The 24954-nt window shown below is 38.6% G+C and overlaps 1 protein-coding gene across 1 annotated transcript in view; it reads right to left on the reverse strand.

The window, feature by feature from the left end:
- C2CD3 (C2 domain containing 3 centriole elongation regulator) overlaps positions 1-24954 on the reverse strand; it is a 135478-nt gene that overhangs the window by 60572 nt on the left and 49952 nt on the right. Inside the window, exons 9-19 of the mRNA XM_007448088.1 lie at positions 21387-21538; positions 20375-20581; positions 19718-19830; positions 16442-16560; positions 14500-14622; positions 9935-10429; positions 8094-8245; positions 5637-5883; positions 3303-3483; positions 1188-1371; positions 43-215 (exon numbers count right to left, since the gene is read on the reverse strand). Of these exons, the coding sequence (XP_007448150.1) occupies positions 43-215; positions 1188-1371; positions 3303-3483; positions 5637-5883; positions 8094-8245; positions 9935-10429; positions 14500-14622; positions 16442-16560; positions 19718-19830; positions 20375-20581; positions 21387-21538 (2146 nt within the window). The remainder of the gene's footprint in view (positions 1-42; positions 216-1187; positions 1372-3302; positions 3484-5636; positions 5884-8093; positions 8246-9934; positions 10430-14499; positions 14623-16441; positions 16561-19717; positions 19831-20374; positions 20582-21386; positions 21539-24954) is intronic.

Raw genomic sequence — 24954 nt, forward strand, 5'->3', positions numbered from 1 at the left:
TATGTATATATGCTAGGGAAAGATAAACTAGTCTTCAATTACCTGATGATTGGTTCCTTAGTTCATTCCTATTCTCAAGCCTGGGGGTTAAAGGGAGATTAAAGGTCTGTATTCCAACATCCTCACGGTGCTGCATGGTTACAATGGCACAGATCCTCGATAATGGCAAGGTTCCTTTGGCGACCATCTGGTCTCTCACATTAGGATAATAGTACCTGTAAGCCACAAAAGCACAAGCTGTCAGCTGAAAGAATAAGGTGGATGAATGATTCACTCTGCCCCAGGGATCAGCTTTCAGTATCTAGTTATCTTTGGTGCCTGATTGTTCTGTATTTCTGGTATACAGCTGTGGTTGTGTCTGGCTGGATTTACTGCCCATTACTTGGAGGAAGAACCCCATAAATTATACCCTGTGTTCAAGACAAAGCCCAGCTTCTCAAAGGTTTTCTGTTTGAGGAATCTGCAACTGGCTTAGCCCTTTGGGAGTTGCCATTCCTGAAAGCATCCATCCTGCAGCACAAGTGGTTCTAAGTAGTGCAGTTCCAATCTCTTCTATGGCTTCAGGCCCATGCCCCTCAAATTTGAAGGGGCGATGAGGATCTGTTAGTACCTACTCTATTTCCTCCTCACGTTAAAATTATTTTAATTGGTTTCTTGGGGGTGAGGATGCAAAGGGGAGGTTAAACATCTGTATTCATGCCATTATCTTTCCTGGAATTCTGCCGAAGTCTGTGCCATGAGTGGAATTATATTTTACAAAGGCCACTCTTCTGGTGGTGGGAAGAACGGATTATGAGAAACGATTCTAGAAGTGGGGAGACCAGTTAAGAGGGTATTACAATAATTTAGGCATGATAGAGTGAGGGCCTGAACTATATAAGGCAGAAAGAGAAGCAGAAAAAAGGTGACTGATACATTTAAGTGATAGTAGGAGATAAAACTAAAACTTCTCTTCCAAATGTAAGTAGTAGTTAGAAGTATGAGATACAACTGCTCCCGAGAGCCTAATAACTGAACAGATTTCAGTAAAATCTGGACAAGAGTCATTATCAAACCTAAATAATATTAAACAGGGCAGAAGGGGGCTCTTTGCTTGCTTATAATTCAACCTGGGCTGATTAAGGGAAGGATGCTCTGTGACTGTGCACTTCCTTCCTAGGCACAGGCATGGGTTCTCCACACTGTACCTGCACCAGATTTCAAACTGGACTCCACCTCCAGGTACAAGCCCGTGTGCAGAGAAGGCACTGAGTAGGAGTCTTTGCACTGGAATTTCAGCTGGCAACAGGAGAGAGTGACGGTGCTCACTATTAAAGATGGGGTCTGGAATGCAGAGTGTGGTTGCAGATCTGAAAGGCTTCAGAGTGAATCCTTTGGAAAAGAAAAGCAGTTCAGAATAATCCAACACATCATTTAGTGTTTTACAGGGACTTCCCTGGTGGTCCAGTGGTTAAGAATCCGCCTTCCAATGCAGAGGACGTGGGTTCGATCCCTGGTTGGGGAACTAAGATCCCACATGCCGTGGGGTAACTAAGCCCGCGCACTGCCAGCTACTGAGCCCACGCACCACAACTAGAGCCCACGTGCCGCAACTACAGAGCCTGCACGCCCTGGAACCTGCAGACCACAACTAGAGAGAAGCCCACATACTGCAACGAAAGATCCCGCAAGCAGCAGCTAAGACCTGATGCAGTCTAAATAAATAAATAAATAAGTGTTTTATACGTAGTTTTACAGTATGTTAATATTCAGTATTGTTCAATTTTATCCTCACAATACTCCTGTAAAGAAAACAAAGCAGGTATTATTTCTCCTACTACACAGATGAGGATATGATACCTTGATGTTACATAGTCAACCCAAAGGTCTTAGAGCTAGTAGGTCACAGACCTGGAACCGGAATCTGTATCTGACTGTATTACTCCTACCAAGGTCCATTTCCCTAGCAGCTCTGGTCCCCTGAGATGCCATGGTAATACAGAAGAGATTCCTTTGTTGGTAGACAACGTGTAAGAGTTCCAACTTCTTCACTTCCTTACCAACACTTATTAGTCTGTTTTTATTTTATTTTTGCGGTACGCGGGACTCTCACTGCTGTGGCCTCTCCCGTCGCGGAGCACAGGCTCCAGATGCGCAGGCTCAGTGGCCATGGCTCACAGGCCCAGCCGCTCCGCGGCATGTGTGATCCTCCTGGACCGGGGCACAAACCCACGTCCCCTGCATCGGCAGGCGGACTCTGAACCACTGCGCCACCAGGGAAGCCCTAGTCTGTTTTTAAAAAAATTATAGCCATCTCAGTAAGTGTGAAGTGGTATCTTGTGGTGGTTTTGATCTTTATCCCCCAAATGACCAATGATGTTAAGCATCTTTTCATGTACTTATTGACCATCTGTATATCTTTAGAGAAGTGTCCATTCAGATCCTTTGCCCATTTTTAAATTGGGTTGTCTTTTCATTACTGATTTGTAAGAGTTCTTTATATCAATATATCCTGGATACAAGTCCATTATCTGAACCTCAAAACCAATACTGGCAGCACTTTCATGGTTATTCAAGGACATGCTCAGAATAGCAGAAAATTTGAGTCACCCAACTTGCTCATTCCCAGCTGAGATCAAACAAGGTGACACTCTGTCTTCTTGTTTTAGCTCTCAGAGATGACCAGAGGAGGGGATGGCAAGGGACAGTGCAATGTAGTGCAGGGGCTCTGGCTCTGGGGCCAGTTGGACAGTGTTTGAATGCCAACCTTGGCACCTGTTAGTGGGGCGGCCTCAGTCATTAACACTCTGAACCTTGTTTTCTCTTCTGTAAAATAAAGAAAATAGAATCTATGAGGATGAATTGTTTTAGGATTTAAGATTATGATCTATGTGAGATATGTATATGTACGTATTTCCCTCAGGAGCAATGGTTTGGTATTCTCTTAATTCAGTGCTCTTGATGACTTTATAGGATATAACTACAGTGGATAATGAGAATCAACTGTATATTAATAGATGATAAGAGTGAGTAGGCATGTAAATGATACAAAATGAGACAAAGTGTAAATAACTGATGGACCTAGGTAAAGGGTATACAGAAGTTCTTTGCACTATTTTTGTAACTTTTCCATAAATTTGAAATCAAATCAAAATTAAATTAAAAAACAATTTAAGAAAAGTAAAAACTCAGGCTATCTCCTGTACTGCCCAGGTAAGGCTGGAAATACTGAGGAACATAAAACTGACTCAGGAAAAAACATTCCTAAGCATATTCAATAAAAGAGCCACACAGAATGAGTAAGCCTAATCTCCCAAACCTACCATTATCAAGGAACTCAGGTCCTTTCAGCACACTGGGTTGCGAGTCTTGAACTGGAAAGAAGTACTGGACATAACAATCTGCTTCTCCCCAGACTGTTGCCTGAAGAGGGGCGAGCCCTTTAATCTTGTCTATAAGGAGTTCAAAGTGGTGCTCCATCAATCCACTTCCTTGGTCCCCTGCCTATTAAATGAAACAGAGATACTGGGGAGCTTTAAAGAGTAATTTGCTTCTCTATGAAGTCTGAGAATAGACGAAGAAATAAGCATAATTGGCTGATACTAAAACAGATACTTAATTTTCATTGTGTATAAATCTCACAACTGTTCACTGTAATCAGATCAGGCAGGACTTACTCTAGGCTGTGAGACTGGGTCAATATTAGGAAATCCATAAATGTAATAGAGTGCATTAACAGAGGAAGGAAAAAAAGTGACTACCTCAATAAAGGCTAAAAAGGCATTTGATAAAATTTAATCAGATGTTCCTGATTCTTCGTACACTGAAAACAGAAGGCTATTTCCTTAATAGGATAAAGAACACATATTTGAAACAAGTTTTCATTTACTTTATTATTATTATTGGTTTTTTTTGGCCGTGCCACATGGCATGTGGATCTTCCCTGACCAGGGATCGAACCCTTGCCCCCTGCATTGGGAGCATGGAGTCTTAACCACTAGACCGCCAGGGAAGTCCTTAATTATTATTTCTAATGAAGTTAGGAATAACACTGAGACTGTTTATTAATGGGGAGGTAGTGAATACACTGTTACTGAAGGCACTTCTACTACTAATATGATAAATATATAATAGAAAAAGTTTAGAGTTCATAACAAATAAACAATAACAGGGTTTCCCTGGTGGCGCAGTGGTTGGGAGTCCACCTGCCGATGCAGGGGACGTGGGATTGTTCCCTGGTCTGGGAAGATCCCACATGGCGCGGAGCGGCTGGGCCTGTGAGCCATGGCCGCTGAGCCTGTGCGTCTGGAGCCTGTGCTCCGCAACGGGAGAGGCCACAACAGTGAGAGGCCCGTGTACCGCAAAAAACAAACAAACAAACAAACAAACAAAACAAAAACAAAACCAATAACTTAACTAATAGGTATTTTCTTAATAGTTCTTTCTCTGTTAGAGACATTAAATTTGTCATTCAGATTAAAAAACATAACATACTTAAATGGTGTGGACATTGAGACTTGGCTATACTAATAAAGACATCAAATATAAGATAGAGGAGGACATGATACAGTGGACTTAGAGTCAGAAGACCTGTGTCTGAACACCAATTCTCCCATTCTTAGCTGTGTGACCCTGGATGAGTAACATAACCTCTCTGATTCTGTTTCATCACCTAAAAAAGAGAATGACAATGACCTACCTCATGTAGTTGTTAGGGGAATAAACATGATAAAGTATGTCAATGTGCTTTCTCAACTGAACAGCACTGTACAGAACAAATAAATTTTAAGTTATTAGTAGAAAAGCAAGGAACTTCACTTTAACTTTCCAACATGGATTTGGTCAAGAAACAGAAAATTTTGCTGGTTTACATTTGGGATCACCCTTCATCTCCATCCCCCTTTTTTCCCCCAGATTACCTTTTCTTTTTTTTTCATTGAGACTATTTTTTTAGAGCAGATTTACGTTCACTTCAATTTTTTTAAAAAGGCAATTAAGGGGCTTCCCTGGTGGCACAGTGGTTGAGAGTCCGCCTGCCAATGCAGGGGACACGGGTTTGTGCCCCGGTCCGGGAAGATCCCACATGCTGCGGAGCGGCTGGGCCCGTGAGCCATGGCCGCTGAGCATCCAGAGCCTGTGCTCCGCAACGGGAGAGGCCACAACAGTGAGAGGCCTGCGTACCGCAAAAAAAAAAAAAAAAAAAAAAAAAAAAAAAGGCAATTAAGTTAGTAAATTAGAGGATTAAGATCTGGTTGTCCAATTACATTTTCTTTATAAATTCAAGGAGCTCAGAGGGACACAGGTATCCATTTAAACAGAAAGAAAAATACCAATGATTCTTTTGAGCTACAGCAAGCATTGAAGTGCAAGTATGTTCTTTTGTTGAGCCTTTCACTATTGAAATAAGAATTTGGGGCAATGGTTTCATTAAAACACGCAAGATAAAATGAGATTACGGTGCTTGAAATTTGCTAAGAGAGTAGATCTTAAGTGTCCTCATCAAACATACACGAAAGGTAACCAGATAAAATGATGGAAATGTTAATTAGCTTGATAGTGATAATCATTTCACAGCATATACATGTATCAAAACATCACCTTTTAAGTCTTAAAATAAGATTATGTTTTTTGTAAACAATCAAGTGTTTAGTCACTACCATAGCAACAGATGCTACAGATGGCTGGTCCAGGAGATGGGCTGGCCTGGGGTTGAAGGGAGGAAGTGTTCCTTCTTCATTCTTTAATCTTTGCAGTGCTATTATCTGATCTGAAGAACCCATAGCTAAAAAGACTCGAAGACTCCCATTTTGGTGGCCTGAGAACACATCAATCACAGGCATATAGCTGTCAACAGCAACAACTGGATACTGAGCATCAAGCAGCAGGCGAGAAATCTTAGGATCTCTAAAGGGAGAGAAATTGTGCATGAGTAAGTAACAGTCATCAATCATGTCATAGAGTTGCTTCATTTCTTACTTGGCTTGTTTTCTTAGTTTGTTAAAATGGATCTACAGGGACTTCTCCGGTGGCACAGTGGTTAAGAATCTGCCTGTCAATGCAGGGGACACGGGTTCGAGCCCTGGTCTGGGAAGATCCCATATGCCGTGGAGCAACTCAGCCCACGCACCACAACTACTGAGCCTGTGCTCTAGAGCCTGCGAGCCACAACTACTGAAGCCCGTGCACCACAACAAGAGAAGCTTCTGCAATAAGAAGCATGCGCACCGCAACGAAAAGTAGCCCCCGCTCGCCGCAACTAGAGAAAGCCCACGTGCAGCAACGAAGACCCAACACAGCCAAAAATAAATTAAAAAACTAAAAATCCAAAAAATCAAAAAACACAAAGAAAACAGTATACCAATTCCTCAAAAAAAATTAAAAAAAAAAAAAAGGATCTACAACTAGAAAAGTAATTGTGGTTCAAAAAAGTATATGATTCTATCCATAATCCATCAAATAAAAATGACCAGGCAGATAAGTTCCAAACTCAGCAATTTGACAGGCGGGGGGAATGTGTCTAACTTATCTCTGTACCATCATGGCCCCAAGGCTTGCTGAATAGCATTATTTTAGAGGTAGGCAGTGTGGTCAGCTAGAAAAAGTATAGATTTTAGAGTCTGGCAGATAAGATTTGAGTAATATTACAAATAATATCGGCCATTTACTGAGTACTTACTATGTGGTAAGCACTTTACAATGTTTCTATAATCCTTTTAACACAGCAAAGGTTGCTATTGTCCACTATTCACAGATAAGAAAAAAGTCCAAATGCTCTTCATTACACCATGCTGAATCTCAGATCTGCCTCTTACTTACTCTATGACTCTAAGTAATCAATATAAGTTTTAAAGGTCTGTTTCCACATCTGTAAAATGTAGGTAATAAAACTTCCATCTGTTGTTTGGACTAAACTGAGATAACAAATATAAAATACCAACATGATAAGTGCTTCGTAATTGATAGCTATTATCATTTTATGCTCTCTCGGCAATGAATGGGGTCTAAGGAAATGAGAAGGAAAGGGGAATACCAGACCAAACTAATACCACAACAAAAAAAGGGGAAAAAGCCAAAAGCTTACAGCTGACAGTGACATCCATGATTCCAGCAGCACTCCTTAGCCTGACCAGGCTTCCCAATGTTACCATCATATAAGTACTTAACTGTTCACTGAAGGCTTACCCGTTTATTTTCTCACTGGATCCTCACAACTGCTCCAAGGAGATAGGATATCTGTCATCACCCTCATTTTACAGATGATGAAAACAAAGCCAGAGAGGCTGACATCTCCATTTCCTCATTTGTATAATGGAGATAATGACAATACTTCCTGGGGTTATAGAAAGGCTCACATGACAGTGAGCCATTTCTACAGACAGTGCCCACAACAGTGCTCTTTGCAAAATGTAAAATACAGCATTTAAAACACAGAACCATGAGAAGGCTGAAAGAGGTCAGTTCTAAAATAATTAAAAATCACTATCTTGAAACAAAAAAATGAACAGTCTGTACTGAGGATAGAAATAATCTTCAGATAAATCAATACCCCATCTAGGTTTTGAGTAGTGATAAGTGAGGTACAGCAATCAAATCTGAAGGTCTAAGAAACAATGCACAGTACAGAAATCTTGCAAATGGCTGATGTGAAATATACTAACTGAAGTTTGTGACAGAGAGATACATCATCAGTATTTGAGGTGATAACTTGGCAGTTGAGTTTCTTGGTGAGGAGAGTGGACTACAGAGCCAGACTCTCTGGGTTCTAACCCTGGTTCCACTACTTACAATATATATGACAAGTTATTTAACTTCCCTGTGCCTCTGTTAACTCGTGTAAAATAGGGGAAATAAAATTTACCTGCCTCATGAAAGACTGTTGTGGGGATTAAAATGACTTGATATATGTAAGGTTCTTAGCTTAGGGCCTAAAACATGGAAAGCAGTATCTGTAATACTGCTATAACATAGCAGAAAGAGTAGCAACTGTGGTGAAATTGAGGAAAGTCCTCCAAGGAATTATTGGGTTGTTCATGTTTGCAAACCACAAATATTCCTCTTCAGTTCATACAAAGTTAAAGATGTTAAAAAAGAATACTTCAAAAGGTCCTATTTACTTGAATGACATGTAAAACTGATGGAGGGGGAGTTTCACCAGCCCGAGCAGCTTGTCCTGTCCTGGGCTCCGCACCTTGTTCCAAGTTTCAATTACCATCACATTGTTCTTAAGCCTTTCCAGGCATTTGGAAGACAGAGAGACAGGAATCACCTGGGGAGAGGAACAGCCGGGGGCAAAAAAACCAAAACAAAACTCCACATCTGAGACAAAGTATTAATTTATACTTTTATTCAACAAGCATTTACTAAAGCCTATCTGTGTGCCAAGCACAGTGCTAGGAGCTGAAGACGTCAAAATAAAACCCACTCTGTTATGCTCAGTCTAAAGCCACAGTCTTGTGTTAGAGACAAACACATAAAGGCCAAATATAAAATGGCATGAATCCTCTGAGGACAAAACTCATATAGATAGGGCTTCTGGGACACAGGTAGGAAAAGAGGATATTCAGGAAATGCAAATAGTTGAGCACAGCTGGACTATCTAGTGTAAAGAGTGGCCTGAGTCGAGACTGGAAAAGTATAGGTAGTCTTAAAGGGTCTTGCAGTCCAAACTTAGATTCTATCCTGAAGGCTACGGGTAATCACCGAAAGGCTTTCAGCAGGCGAGTAAAATATTCAGGTTAGTGTTTTAGAAAGATCATTCCTGTTGGTGCACAGAGGAAGAAATGGACAGGGAGAGAAAAGAAACAGGACAGTCTGAAGGCTAGGTGGAATGAGAGTAAGGGTCTGAATGAAAGCAGTGACAATGGAGTGGAGATAAGAGAATTTATTCCAGAGATAATTAAGTTTGCAACATCTACTGGATTTGGTGAATCTTTATGTAAGAAAGACTCAAGGACAACTTTTAGGTTCTGCTTGGGTTTCTGAGTAAATTATAATATGAATTAGGGCAGACAGGAGGAGGAACAGATTTGGAAGGAATAATAAATTCAGATTTGAATACATCTGAATTTCTTCTTCCATTTACACATCTTTATTGGATACCTGCAATTTGCCAGGTGATGTGTTAGGTGCCAAGAGGAAAGTGCTTTTGAGAAATCCAGGTGGTGATGACCAACAGGCAGTTAGACACAGAGATGTGAAACTACAGGGAAATGCCTGGCCTGGAAGAAGTGTGGATTTCAAAGTCATCTTCACACAACTGAAGCTATGGGAGTAGATGTGGCGACCATGGGGAAAAGAGGGTTGGTTTGGAAGAATGCCAAAGATAGAGTAATGAATAGGAACACTAATATTTAAAAGTAGGAGAGAGGAAGAAGTACTGGGATCACGACTCTTTTCTGAGTTTTCCTACTGGCCCAATGACTGAAAAAAAAACAGTTCTTGAGTCAGGAAGAAAATAAGAGGAGAGAGTTACGAAAATCAAGAAAGGGAACAATTTAAGCGATAGCATCAAATTCTACTGAGAAATCAAGTAAGATGAGTACTGAAATCAGTGGAGGAATAAATGAGATTGAGGAAAAATAAATAAAAAAATAAAGGAGAGACTGGAGAAACAGAAAAGAAAGAAGGAAGTTCAACTGATCAAAGCCCTAGAGGAAGCAGAAAGGAACAGAACTCAGAATTCAGGCAAAAGAAACAGTGGGAAACCATATCAACTGAGACAGAATAGGAAGAAATAGACATACAAAAAGTTTTAAAATGTTGGCAACGTCTTTTCCTCTTCCCATACAATAGTGGGATTGGATATGCATACCAGATAATTATAAAAGTACCTCCAGTCTGAAAATTCTCATTTTTCACAATGGAATTATGATTTGGGAAATATACTTCTCTCCCCTCCCCAACTCCTGCCTTCATCCTTAATGCATATGGAATGTTAAGACATGTACAAAGTTACCTGAGAAAAGTTAAAGACTGGTTTTGTTGTGCTCCATGCGATGACAGATCTGGTGACTTCTTCTGTGCTGAAGAGCTTGCAATTTAAATAAACATTGCATGATGGTTGTTTCTCAGATTCTCCAGTAATGAAATCTTTCCCATCTGGCACCATCAATAGCACATGCAACAGCAAAGCGCTTTCTTTTGTTGACACATTTATCTGATTTATCAAATTGTGAGAGGCTGGCACAGCTGTGAAGGTTGAAGGACTTGGTACAACAGGGCTTGGTGACTTTGGGATGGGGAGCACCAAATTTTGTGTTTTCTTTACAGTTTCTTCATGAATTTGATTTAGGTTCTGTGGATTTTTGGTACAGGTAACATGTTGACTAGGTTCTGGCAGTGTCTTATCTGGACTTGTAAGAGCACAAAGTGGGCTATGTTGGGTGTTGCTACTTAACTTTGTATTCACATCAGCGAAATCCTTGTTATCTATAACAAGCTCCACAGTTACCTATAAAACATAAAAGGAAGAGAGTTAATAGGAATATTTTCTAGAATCAGAAACAGAATTTTGGAGCTAGGAGCAGCATCAGATTGTTAGGATATAAATTAATTCATCCTCAAATACCACAATAGTAGGAACACTAATAGACTGCACATACATCACCTTACCAGGACTAAGAAAAGCTAGGCAGATGATTTATTAATAATACAAGATGAGCCTAAAACATCATCTTGTGCCATAAATAAGTGCTCAGAAGAGAATGGAGACATATTTAAAGGACACAGAATCCAGTTGAAGGGGCTCCCACTGGACAAATCCAGGACAAGCTGAGTTTCAAAATGAATAATACTACTAGTGGATTATAACCTTTTGAATAACATAAGAATCCATGAGTCCATACCAACATAAATAAATAAGGGAGAAGGGACAACTCTTCTATACAGTAGAATGCCAATTAATAAATGCACAGGGAATGATGGAGTTAATGGTGAGGTTAGAAATCATATTCTTTCAAATATCATAGTAATAAGTGATTCAGATAAACCCCAAATGGAGGACATTCTACAAAGTAACTGGCCTTACTTTTCAAAAATATCAAAGTACTAAAAGACAAAGAAGGGCGGCAGAACTGTTCTAGGCTAAAGGAGATTAGAGAGATGACATTTAAATGCAATGGGTGTTTGCTTCTTGAGTCTAAGATACAAACCCGTGTAGTATTTCTGACACACTTTCACTTATTAATGACTGTTAACGGCCTATAATCAAACCCTACCCATTAGCTATGCAAATAAGACCATTATGTAAACTGAGGTTAATTAATTGTTTATAGGTTCATCCCTTCTTCAGAATTAGCTACCCTATGATTCTTTTTTTTTTTTTTTGCAGTACACGGGCCTCTCACTGTTGTGACCTCTCCCACTGCGGAGCACAGGCTCCGGACGCACAGGCTCAGCGGCCATGGCTCAGGGGCCCAGCCGCTCTGCGGCATGTGGGATCTTCCTGGACCGGGGCACAAACCTGTGTCCCCTGCATCAGCAGGCGGACTCTCAATCACTGCGCCACCAGGGAAGCCCTACCCTATGATCTTTAGCTCTATCACATATCATATGCATAAAGGTAATAAAATAAATTTAATTCTTTAAAAATAAATAAAATAAACGCAATGCATGATCCTGGACTGGAAAAAAAATGCTACAAAGGGAAGTATTGGCATAGTTGGTGAAATTTGAGTATGAACTACAGATAGAATATACGATTGCTGTTAAATTGATCTTTATAACTGTACAGCATTATGTATAATGTTGCCTTTGTTCTTAGAAAATACAAGAAATTAGGGAGAAAGGTTTAATGTCTGTAACATATTCTCAAATAGTTCAGAAAGAAATTGTGTGTGTATGTGTATAGAGAGAGAGTGGGGAGGGGGACAAAAAGAGAGACAGAAAGAGACAGAAGAGGTAGATAATTATAAAGCAAATACGACAAATAATTGCTGAGTCCAGGTAAAGGGTATATGAGTTCTTTGTACTATTTTTGCAATTTTTCTTTAAGTTTGAAGTTATTTTTAAAAGTTTAAAATGTTAAAAAGTAAAAAAGGATGTGGGATAAATGATGAAGAATGAAAGTGGTCACTATTATGAGGCTGAATTACTAGAGATAAAGGGGACTTGTAGCTCCTGTTATTTAAAACCCAGAGCAAAGTTCTTTTGCTCTATTGAATATAGACAGCAATCTATTTAGAACAGTACTTCTCTCAACAAAGCCAGGACAGAAACAATTTCTAGTCCATCAACTCTATTTATTACCCCTTTCTGATTATAAACCTTGCAGTCTAGAATGAACTAGGAAAGCAAAAAATAAAACTTTGGTAGTGGAAGAATAATGTGATGTTATTTTTTTTGCAATGGTAGTCAAACAAGTTTTTAAAATTAAATGGTATCTATTACTAAGAAGGCCAGGAAGAGGGCAGAGAGGGCTTCCAAGAAGAGGAAGCAGCATGAAAATCAAGAACAAAAGCATGGATGCATAACCCAGCACAATACTTTAGCAATTCTTTACATAGTTTGACATGGCTATTGGTAGGGAAGATGGAACAGAGAAAGCTGCAGTGGTCAGCTGGGGTCATATGGTATGCCCTGTATTTTATCCTCTGGGTGATGAGGAGTCATGGAAATGTTTTATGTATGGCTGTGATGATTTCAAAAGCTCGCCAGTACAACAGGACAAAGCTATAGTGAAGCCACACATTCAAATTCTTCCACCTAACGGGAATGTAAATTGGTGCAGCCACTGTGAAAAACAGTATGGAGGTTTCCAAAAAAACTAAAAATAGAACTACCATATGAATGAGCAATTCCACTCTTGGGTATATATATGAAAGAAACAAAAACACTAATTCAAAAAGATATATGCACCCCAATGATACCAGCATTATTTACAGCTGCCAAGATATGGAAGAAACCTAAGTGTCCATCAACAGATGAATGAATAAAGACGATGCTGTACATATACAATGCAATACTATTCAGTCATAAAAAAGAATAAAAGTTTTGCCATTTGCAACAACATGGATGGACTTACAGGTTATTATGCTAAGTGAAACAAGTCAGACAGAGAAAGACAAATGCTGTATCACTTATACATGGACTCTAAAAATACAACTAGTGAATGTAACAAAAAAGAAACAGACTCACAGATATGCAGAACTACTTAGTGGTTACCAGTGGGGAGAGGGAAGTGGGAAGGAGCAATACAGAAGTAGCAGATTAAGAGATATAAACTATTATGTATAAAATATGCAACAAAGATACATTGTACAACACAGGGAATATAGCCAATATTTTATAACTATAAATGGAGATAATCTTTAAAAATTGTGAATCACTGTATTGTACACCTGTAACTTATATAATATTGTACATCAACTATACTTCAATTAAAAGAAAATGATTAGGGAAAGCTCTTAAAAAAAAAAAGTTCTTCCACCTAAGAAACTGATGCTTCTGAATAAAGGAAAGAACCCTGTCTCCGATGAATTACACATAGCATTCATCCCACCACACACAAACTCAGCCACTTCTCTCCTGCCACTGCCACTACTCTAGTCCAAACTATCTATCAATCATTTCTTTTCTGGATGAACGCAACATTTTCCCTCCTGCACCCTACAATATTCTCTACCCAGTAATCTTTTAAAAGGTAAACCAGATGTCACTTCCATGCTTCAATGTCCTTTCTTGGCTCTTAGGATAAAAGCTAAACCCTTTACTCTGACCTACAAAGCTCTGAGAGACATGGCTCCCGCCTGCCTGTCCAATCTCCCTTTTGGCTCACTATCCTGTGGCAACATTCTGCCCCTTGATGAAGTGAAGCCCATTCTCACTTTAGGGCCTTTGCATGTGCCATTCTTTTCTCTGGAACAATCTTTCCTGTGCTTTTTACTTGGTGGCCTCTTCTTCTCATTCTTCAAATCTCAACTTAAATGTCACCTCCTTAGAGACACCTTCCCATCTCCTACTTCCTCCCAGGTACTTACTGTCACATTGTACCATTTAGTTCCTTCACAGCATCTTTTTTTAAAAATTATACACGTGAAATAATTTATTTATTTATTTATTTATTTATATAATTAATTAATTAATTTTATTTTTGGCTGCACTGGGTCTTCATCGCTGTGTGTGGGCTCTCTCCAGTTGTGGCAAACGGGGGCTCCTCCTTGTTGCAGTGCTCAGGCCTCTCATTACGGTGGCTTCTCTTGTTGTGGAGCACGGGCTCTATGTGCGTGGGCCTCAGTAGCCGTGGCACGCAGGCTCAGCAGCTGTGGCACACGGGCCTAGTTGCTCCACGGCTTGTGGGATCCTCTGGGACCAGGGCTTGAACACTTGTCCCCTGCATTGACAGGCAGATTCCCAACCACTGAGCCACCAGGGAAGCCCGCTTCCTAGCACTTCTGTTGTCCTGTTTTAATATAAGCTGCAAGAGCAAAGATGCTGATTTTCTTGTTCACTGCTATAATCTCACGGCCAGCCAGTAACACATGCTCCATAAATACTTGACTACCTGAATGTGTATCTACGTACCTTGAGGGGGCCAAGTGGAGTCTGACCATTTTCCTGTTGCACTGCAAGCTGGTCACTGAAAGAAAGCAGCTCAGATTGAATGACAGCTCTCAAAGGTAGTGATGCAGACCCAATGACTTCAGGCTGAGAAAAGAAGGAAAGAAAAAGTTTAGGTTAAAGTAAAGAGAAGCCACAGGGACTTTAACTGAAGTGACAACATATGATGACTTATAAAGGAATCCATGCTTTATGAAGTCAGTAGCTTAATTATTTGACTGAGGCAACTCTAAGTGGGAGCCCATATTCTGTCATTTTGGTCTCCCTTCTGGGTTTTACCAATTCTCCCTGGAAGATTAGAGAGGGTTTCATGAGTCACAAAGAGGTCAGACGATTATCTTTTTCTATTTTTAATAGTTCTTACAAAAAATGTTCAACTTCACACTTAAAAATAAAAAGTGCAATTAAGATGATGCAAATGTTTGCCATTAAAGCTGGGAAAATTATAAAACATGCCCGATGCTATCAAGGTTATGGAGAAACAGGGGCTGTCATATGCCTGAAGTTGGGAATATAAACTGGCAACATACTTCTGGACAGGAAATTTAGCAATAAATATAAAAAGCTTTTAATATTCATACTCTTTGGCCCAGTAATTTCACTTCTGGAAATTTATACTGAAGAAATAGTAAATAATACATAAGCTTATATACAATGTATATTTTAAAAGTTAACAATGAGATTTTTATGTTCAAAATCAGGAATTATTAATTATAGCACATTTCTAGAATGGAATAATATATAGCTATTAAAATGATGTTTACTAAAATTTGAAATAATATGAACAATATTCGTTATGTTTATTAGAAATAGGGTATTAAATTATATATATATATAAAAAAATGAATAAAAATCCTCAAGACAATATTAAATTTTAAAAAAGCAGGATAAAAATTGCATATAAAATTATCCTAATACTGTCAAAGATTTACATATATAATGTATTCATTTGAAAAAGATACACATAAATATTAACAATAGTTATTTATTGGTGATGAGATTACAGGTGATTTTTGTTGTAAAAATATTTTTCTATTAAAAACATGTATAATTCTTTTATAATTAGAAAAAAGCCTTAACTATGTGATTCAATGCAAATATACTGAAATGCTTATAGAGGTTGTCTTGAGGTTGTGAAATTATGTTTTTCCTTGTCTTCCTATTTTGCTATATTTTCCAAAATGAACTTGTATTATTTAGATCTCCTGAAAATACAAACAAAAAGAAAACAAGATGCATTCCTCATACTATCCATACCAAAGAGGAAGTCAAAGATTATAAAAGCTACTCTTTTAATTGAAGGAAGTAAAAACTGCTCATGACAGTTTGATTTCTGTTGTACCAGTTTCAAGTGGATTTTATAAACTTGGAATTAGCTGATAAAACTGCTACCCACATAATATTATTTTGGATATGGGATGGATAACTTATGTATTCTGTCTGAAAAAAGAAAATAGAGCCTCAAATTAAGGCTACTATCCTGTATCAATCCAAACAACCCTCCATAGCAGGGAGCATAGTAAAGAGGTTAAGAACTTAGGATCTAAAGACTCGGGATAGAGTCCTGGCTTTGTCTTTTATTAGCTTGGGTGATCTTAGACAAGTTACTTCACTAAATCTTGTTTTTTTTCATCTGTAGATTGAAGATAATAAGGTATCTAATTCACAAATTGTTTTAATGATTAAATTTGATAGTACTGTTCACATAGAGCCTTTAGCATAATATCTAGCCTATAACAAATATCAATTAGAAATTTAAAATTATAATAATAAACAATAATTGTAAGTATTAATATCGTTTGAGCCTGGAAAATTTCCTAGTTTAGGTAGGAATATAACTTTAAGTATGCTCCAAATCCCTAGTGTGAATAAATGGTAAGGCAAAGGTCAAAATCACTTGAAGTACCTTTAACTGTGGGGTTTTCTTTGTGTAAATTTGGAAAGTAAGATTGGAATTCCACCAGTGTTCTATCATTGGGCCACCAAACTGTACCGGAAACACAAATCTCTGCTGGAATTTCACCACTGTAAGGAGAACCAGACACATAAGCACATGTCACACCACCCAACTAGAGCCATCTCATCAATCCATGCCTTGACACCACCCACCTCCCTTTCAAATCTAAGATCTCTTTCAGCAATCCAGTCAGTGTAATTTCATCAATCCATGCCTTGACACCACCCACCTCCCTTTCAAATCTAAGATCTCTTTCAGGAATCCAGTCAGTGTAATTTCACAAAAGTGTTAGGGTTATTAGGACTGAAGGAACAGAGACAGAGAGAAAATCCTGGATACAGCACAGAGAAGATAAGCAGGGCTATGTTGCTCTGCTTTGCTATGAGAAATGAATGTCAAGCATAGGAGCACAGGATGTGTAAAGAGACATACCATACACTTCACTGGGTGTAAAGTATGACCAGTGTTTTAAAAGACAAGTTGATAGGTAATGTAATGAAAGAAGGGGGCTGGCTGGATGTGGGACAATGAGGGATAAATGAAGAGAAGAACTGAATCAAAAACTGTAATAATGAAAATCAGTTTATTTTCTGGCTGAAGACTAGGGGACTTCTCCTGTCACACTTATACAAGGTTCTAAGTACTGATCTTAGTTTGCAGTGTTAGGCAGAATGGAGTCTGTCTTTTCATAGATGGAAAGGAAGGGGTTTCTGCTGTAATAGCAAGTGTAAATGGGATAAAGTGATGGTAGTATCTGAGTCTGTGCTCACTGCTATGTGGATTTAACAGGTTTAAAAAAAAAAAGGAATTTGGAGCTAGAATCATTTGATATGAATAAGTTCTGTTACTTACTAATGAACCATTTCAGCCACAATTTATCACCTGTAAAATGATCTTCCAGTCCATTCACTTCTAGACCCTTAAAATGGATCTGAAGAACCCACGCAAAAAGGCCCAGTTACAGAGAATCCACTATCTCTGATATTCATTCAAATTGCCCATTTGACCTACTGATCTCTATCCTTGCCATCTTACTTCTTGACTCTTTTTATTTCTTTAGGTACTCATGGACAGGATCTGGGTCTTGCTATCTGGATCCATCCACAGGAACTGTTAACAAAAGGTCTGGGCCCAGCAAGCACACACCCACTAGACAAGTTTACCTGCTTATCCCACCACGGAAAGAGAAGTAAGACAACACCTACACCTCAGTGGTGTGCTGAGAGGATCAACTGAGGTAACAGATAAAAAAGCACTTTAAAACACTATAAAATCTTTTATGTACAAACAGAACTGTATTTCAAACTGGTGCTACTCAGATTTCTCCTTATTACTTAAGTATGTTTGGTACTATATTATTGTATTTGTCATACAATTCTCTGTTCTTAAGCTCATTTTTTAAAAAATAAGGCAATAATGGAAGAAGAAATTCATGTAAATAAATTGCTAACAATATGCCAAAGCAGACTTTTTTAAAGTGTTGGAAGGGATCCTCAAAATAACTTGTCCATTCCATATTATTGTTAAGAGAGGCCCAGAGATGAAAAGTCATTGTGTCTAGGGACACACAATTAAGTGTGTGGTATAACCAGAACTAGAACTCTTCCAATTCCTGGCTTGATGCTTATTCCACATGTCCCATACTATCTTTCTCAGAAGGACAAAGGGAGAACTCAATCGCTGTGGCCAATAATAATAATAATGCATGAGAAGCAATATAGATGAAGACCACACGATTTGGAATCAAAAATGTTCTAGTTCAAATTCTAGTTCTACCATAAACCAGTTGTGTTATCTTAGACAAGTTACTTAACTGATATATGCCTCAGCTTCCTCTTTCTTCATCTCTGTGTGTGTGTGTGTATATGTGTTTTAAAGGATTACATGATTAATATATATAAAACACTGAGTAGAGTTCTTGACACATAATTTAGTGCCCAATAAATGTGAGCTAGTATTAGTTACATACAACTTTAGAGTTTAATGCTTTTACATTCATTATCCCATTTGACTGTCCATTAAGCCCCTGTGTAATACAGGCAGTTCTTGCTTTGTAGATACTATGTTAACTGAAACTCATGCATATCAGAACCGTGTCCTTGCTGTACCTCCATTTTACAGATGGGGAATCTGAGGCTCAGAGAAGTTTTAAGGAACTCATAAATGTCCTGTAGGTAGAAGGAGGTAGAGGGGGAAGACCTGAGAAATGAATCCAACATTTTTCTTTGCATTGGGGTTTGATAAGAACAGTTTAATTGCATTAAAGCTCCTCAAACACACTGATTGAGTTCAGCCAGCAGAATCAAGTATACATTCTCGAATGCTTTTAACAAACCTCCAGAGCACCTTCTGTTGCGATCGATAATTTAAGCATATAGAAAATAAAAATATGAAAAATTTTAAATGCCCTAATTCTTCCTTATGGTGATGGGGAAAGTGAAACAATGTACTCTAGTAAAAGAGTATATTAAATTACTTTAGGTGCTGTTTTTAAGGGTAAATAAGTGTTTATTTTAAATGCTTGTGCTGGATATACTCACATCAAATGAGAAATGATACATGTGCAAGATTATTCACTGAAGCACTCTCTTTAGTAGCGAAATATTGAAAATAACTTAAATATTAAAAGTTGAAAATATTACAGTAAGTCCAAAAAGCCAGTCACAAATATCACATATTATATGAAATGTCCAGGATGGGAAAATTGAGAGAGACAGAAAGTAGATTAGGAGTTGCTTAGTGAAAGGGGGCAAAGAGAGAATTGAGGAAAGAATGCTAATAAGTATGGGATTTCTTTTAGGGGGGATGAAAATGTTCTAAAATTAGATTGTAGTGATGGTTACACAACCTACAAATATATTAAAAATCACTGAGTTGTATACTTCAAATGGGTGAATTGTATGGTATGTGAGTTATACCTTGATAAAGCTATTTTTAAAAATGGAAGAAAAGAAAAACGTCAATAGTTGAAAGAACATGATCTAAGCATCAGGAGTTCTGAGTTACAAGTTTCAGCTATGTCACTGCCTTTCTGCCTTGCATCAGAATAGTCATAGCACCTCTGGACCAGTTTCCTCACTTGTAAAGTAAAGGAATTAGATTCACTTCAAAATTCTTTCTGCCTCTAAGATTCTATGATAATACAGGAGTATATGAATAATTAGGGATTCAAAAATTCTTCCAAAGCCAAAATATCTAAGGAGCAGAAATCAAGTTCTCTCTTACTTCCATCTGTAATTTTACTGGATGCGAGTCGAACCACCTCAGTGATTAAAGCTGTCTTTGTCAATCCATTTTTGGAAAAGCCCATAGGAAATTGATATTCCACAAAGAAGGTGCTAAAAAATCAAAACAAGAAAAGTAATTAAAAAACAAATTAATAATAAACCTATTTTCTCTCTGATAAATCCTACATATCTTTCAAGGCCCTATTTTTAGAACCTCAGGTCCTCAGAGGACCGACCTGCTCTTTTCAAAGCCTTTACCAGTCTTGTGTTCCCACAGCACTTTTCATATAAAACACCTCTTTTGGCCCCTAAAGCCCTATCATATTGGGTTGGCCAAAGAGTTTGTTCGGGCTTTTCTGTAACATCTTATAAAAACCCAAACGAACTTTTTGGCCAACCCAACAGACAGCCATTTAAATGTTTCTCTCTCCTGTTGACTGTAAGGCATGGAAGAATGGAGCCTGGGTCTTAATTTTCTTTATTCTCATACTTTTAATGCTTGGGACCTAGTGGGGGATTCAGTACATTTTTGTTGATTGAATGAAGCATATGAAAGCACTTTACAAATCATAAAGTACTATGTAATTATTTATTATTACTACCAGATACACTTTCCAGAAATGTCAAATTTAGTTTTCCCATGTTAGAGACATACCGCTTTTTTGTTGTCAGCTTAGGTGGTCTCCCAGGAAAGCTTTTTTTGCCAGGGGTCTCCTGGAGACTATCTGGAGGAACTCCCATTGTTTCGATGATGATTCTGACTGAATGTGTTCTACCCAGAAGGGCCAGTCTATCCACACTTAGTGTCATCACTTGGGCATCTTCTGGAGTTTCTGATAGCATCTGTTGTTCAATCAAGTTTCTGAAAGGAGTTCATATAGACAGTAAGGCAGATTGTCAGAAGCCAAATATGAAACGATCTAGTTGGTACAGGCAAGAGGAGGAAGGAGGAAGGGCAGCAGGCATCTTAATTCATAAGTTATCAAGGACTGGGAAATGGCTTTAATCATCATAATTCTGGTCCTAATCTACATGAAACAAATCTCAAAAAATGTAAAAACAGGGACTTCCCTGGTGGTCCAGTGGTTAAGACTCCACGCTCCCAATGCAGGGGGCCCGCATTTGATCCCTGGTCAGGAAACTAGATCCTGCATGCCACAACTAAAGATCCCACAACAAAGATCCCACATGCGGCAACAAAGATCCCGTGTGCCCCAACTAAGACCCATGCAGCCAAAAAAAAAAAAAAAGTAAAAACATTCTTGTAATCCAAAGGCTTATTATCTCCACACAAGTATAGAAACTGATATAACAGAATTAGGTTTTCAACAAGGGATACAGACTTTACTTCAGTTATTCACTACTTTAATATAACTACTATCATCACTTTTGTGTATTCCTTTTCATTTGCTTACTTTTGCATATTTTCTACATTAAGTGTAACAGAGCACACATACAACTTAGAATTCTGCTTTCTCCCTTAATTATTTTATCACATCCATCTTTTCATGTTATTGCACGTTTAAGGACTGCAATACTTAATGAGTTACTGTAATTCAACCAGTCTGACAGTGTTGGCAAACACAGGTGATTTCACTTGAAGAGATCTTGTGAAAATAATCTTCCTTTGCTTTTGACTCTAAACAAGCATTCATAAAGAGGCTCACCTATTTTTCTTGCCCACCGCCTTCTTCAACTTATGATCATTTGACTCTAGAACCTTAGAAGATCTGGCAAGAGCTTTTGATTGGCTCATTTTTTTAGAAGGGACAACATCATCATCTCCACTGAAGACATCACTGACACTGGTATCAGATTTCTAAGGGGGGAAGAAACAAAAAGAGAGGCACTAAAAGATAACTGCTTTGGGGATAGTGGTAATGAAAACAGTTCTCTAAAAGTAGTAATCAAAAGAGATAACTGACACCAGGGAGATAATCCTGTTTCTCCTGGCTATACAAAAATAATATGAAGTTCACAAAAATAACCTATGAGTTCAGTTCAAAGAAAATAAATGAAAATAGATTCTTCTTTTGAATTCTCAATAGTAATAACAACCACTATTTACTGACTGCCTTCTCTGTATCTGGTACTATGTTAAATGCTGCATGTGTATTTCTAATCCTTAGTACATTCCTGTAAGGTGTCCCCATCTCAATTTTTTTTTTTTTTTTTTCGGTACACGGGCCTCTCACTGTTGTGGCCTCTCCCGTTACGGAGCACAGGCTCCAGACGCGCAGGCTCAGCAGCCACGGCTCACGGGCCTAGCTGCTCCGCGGGATGTGGGAGCTTCCCGGACCGGGGCACGAACCTGTGCCCCCTGCATCGGCCGGCGGACCCTCAACCCCTGCGCCACCAGGGAAGCACTAAAGATTCTACTTTTTTTCAGCACTCTGTACTTCTAATGATTCATTCTGCTTTTAATCTTGCTAAGACGAACTGTTTATTACATGTCACAAATTTTCGTAATGGCAGAACTGGTGGGTAAACCCCCTGTAATTTTATCGTGAGAAAAGGCAGCTGAAATTGACTAATCAGCTCTAACACAAATGCAAAATAAGAAGACAGCATTATAGTTATTTGGCTCCAATTAAAAAAAAATCTTGCTGTTATAAATGCAGGAGACCAATCCAAAGTAGTTTTAAGCTTATCACCTCCAACTCCCTTTTCTCAGCATCTCAGGGTGTATAACGTATTGACCTGTCATAAGGGTAACAAATTAATAGTTAAATAGGCATGATCAGAATGTTCTTCTAGGAGGCAATGTAACTTTTCCAAGGCGAAATTACAAAGCTTTTTGTACTTAAGTTTTTCTTTGTTAAGTGGCAGCTTCTAAAAATGGTTTTCACAAGGTGATCAAAAGCTAGATGGGTTCACAGCCTGAAGAAAATGAGAGTAAATATAAACCAGGTTGTTCAAAAGCTCATAATTTCAGGAAACAAAACGACAAGGTAATGCTGAATTTCTAAGCTGTGGATGTTATTCAATATTAAGAACATTAAACACTGACCCCAGGGAGGGACATGAGCATTCTAACTCCTTGGTCTTCCCAGTGCCTCAAGGCCAATTGGTTCACTCCTTCTTCCAGTAAACAAACATTTTCTAAAATTATTTTGTTCAGATAGCATGGGGGATTACTTAGTACCATTCACACATTCATTCGTTTATTCACTAAGAATTCACTGAGTACTCAAAATTCTATCAGGTCTTTGTTTTACAGGTAATAAAAAGATAATGTTTTTGTTCATGAGGAACTGTATCATACAACATAAGGGCTATAAGAGAGGTATGTGCAGGATATTGTGGACACTCAGGAAACAAACTCTGCTTAGAGGAGTCTGGGATGGTTTCTTCATAGAGGTGATGAGTTGATTTTTAAAGAATGAAGAGAAGTTTACCAGATGTATAAGGGCATTTCAACATCCTTCAACAAGTAGAAGGACCAGTATGAGCAAGAGATATGGGAATGGAAAAAGCTAGACTGTGGAGTGGTGAGACAATCAGTATGACTGGAGTCTCCAGTGGTTACAGGGCAAAAGTGGGAGATGAGGTTAGGGAGGTTAAGTCAAGATCAGATTCGAATGCTATGCTCAAGACTTAGAAGATGGTGTGGTCTAGTGGGAACAACATGGGCTTTTTGCCAGACAGACTAGGGTAAGAATTCTAGTTCTACCTAACTACTAGTAATTAATGTCTCTAAGCTTTTATTTCATGATATGTAAAAGGATAACACTATCTCATGGGGCTAGTAAAAGAATTAAATGAAATAATGAACTTAAAACATTTGGCACAGTACTTAATAAATAACAGGTAACGTAAATTCCCTGGCACACAGAAAATGTGTACTAAATGTAAGTTCCCTTTCTCTTTTCTCCTACAGGTAACATAGTATCAGTGATGACTTTTGAGGTAGAAAGTCATTAAATCCTAACAATTCACAGTATCTTTTAAGTCCATCTCCTCCTTTCCAATCCCACTGCTGCCACTCTCATTCTGGCATTTTCTCTCTCTCTCTCTCTCTCTCTCTCTCTGTGTGTCTCACACCTCCAATAACCCAATGGCTTCCTATCTGCTCCCATTATTCTCCCCACAGTTGACCTCCTACATCATTGCCAGTTTAACATTCCTAGAACACTATTTCAGTCATGTCATTTCCTCCTCACTCCACATTCAAACGCTCTTACAGACTGCTTGTAACGCGCTAGCCTGCCTCATCAATGTCTCTTCCACACGAATTCTTACCCAGTCAAATTAGATGCCTTGTAGTACACAAACTGCTTCTCTAAACAGGTCATTCTTTCTATTCCTATTTCATACCGTTTCTCTCTCTGAACTCTACTTTTCAAGTCTCAGTTAAAATCCCTTATCCCTCATGATGCTCCTTCCTGACAATCTCATGTAAAAGTCCTCCCTGCTTCTTCTGCACCCTGGTCACCCTCATTGCTTTTCCACTGAGCTGGTATAAACTACATTGTATTTCAGGTATCTTTGCTGACCTGGAGAAAAAAAAAACAGGGAATATGACCGCAATCTGCACAAATATGATGATTTGTGGAACAGTGAATGAACTCATTTTGTATACACTCTAGAAGATGCTAAACCAATGAATAGAACATATGGCTTGACATAAGAAAGAACTTTGAAAATGCTAAAACTGCCTGAAAAGAGAATGTTCTGTCTTAAGGGTCAGTAGAGTTATTTGTCCACCATGAGTAGAGGTGTTTCTGGAACACCTGTATCTGAAAAGATACCAGTCGAGGGTGGTTCTGAGGGTATACCTACATTAGCTCTTCCTTGAAAGAGCTCTTAGGAAGCCACATAATATATTAAGATTATAGGCTTTGGACTCAGGTAAACTTGAATTTGAATCCTGGCTCTAACACTTACTTGCTATGATGTGTCCTTGGACAAAATAATTAATCTTAGTAGGCTTATCTCCTCATCTGTAAAATGAGGATAATACTCTCCTCTTCAGATTGTGATTATAATTAAATAAGGTATGTAAAATGGATAGCTTTCTGTCTGGCAAGTGGTAACATGCCTACACCCACTAATATTATTAATACTCTTGTTCTCCAATTCCTAAAGTTTCAGATTCAGTGACTTACAGGTGCTGTGTAAAACAAGTTCTCCAGGAGACTCTGGTCATACTGAGGGTCACTGGGCTCACTGCTGCAATACACATCACTCCCAGGAGATGGGGAATCTGGAGGAGAGCCTAGCCCGTCCCAGTAA

Source organism: Lipotes vexillifer, unplaced genomic scaffold (assembly GCF_000442215.2).
Source record: "Lipotes vexillifer unplaced genomic scaffold, Lipotes_vexillifer_v1.1 scaffold640, whole genome shotgun sequence".
Classification (NCBI taxonomy): Eukaryota; Metazoa; Chordata; class Mammalia; order Artiodactyla; family Lipotidae; genus Lipotes; species Lipotes vexillifer.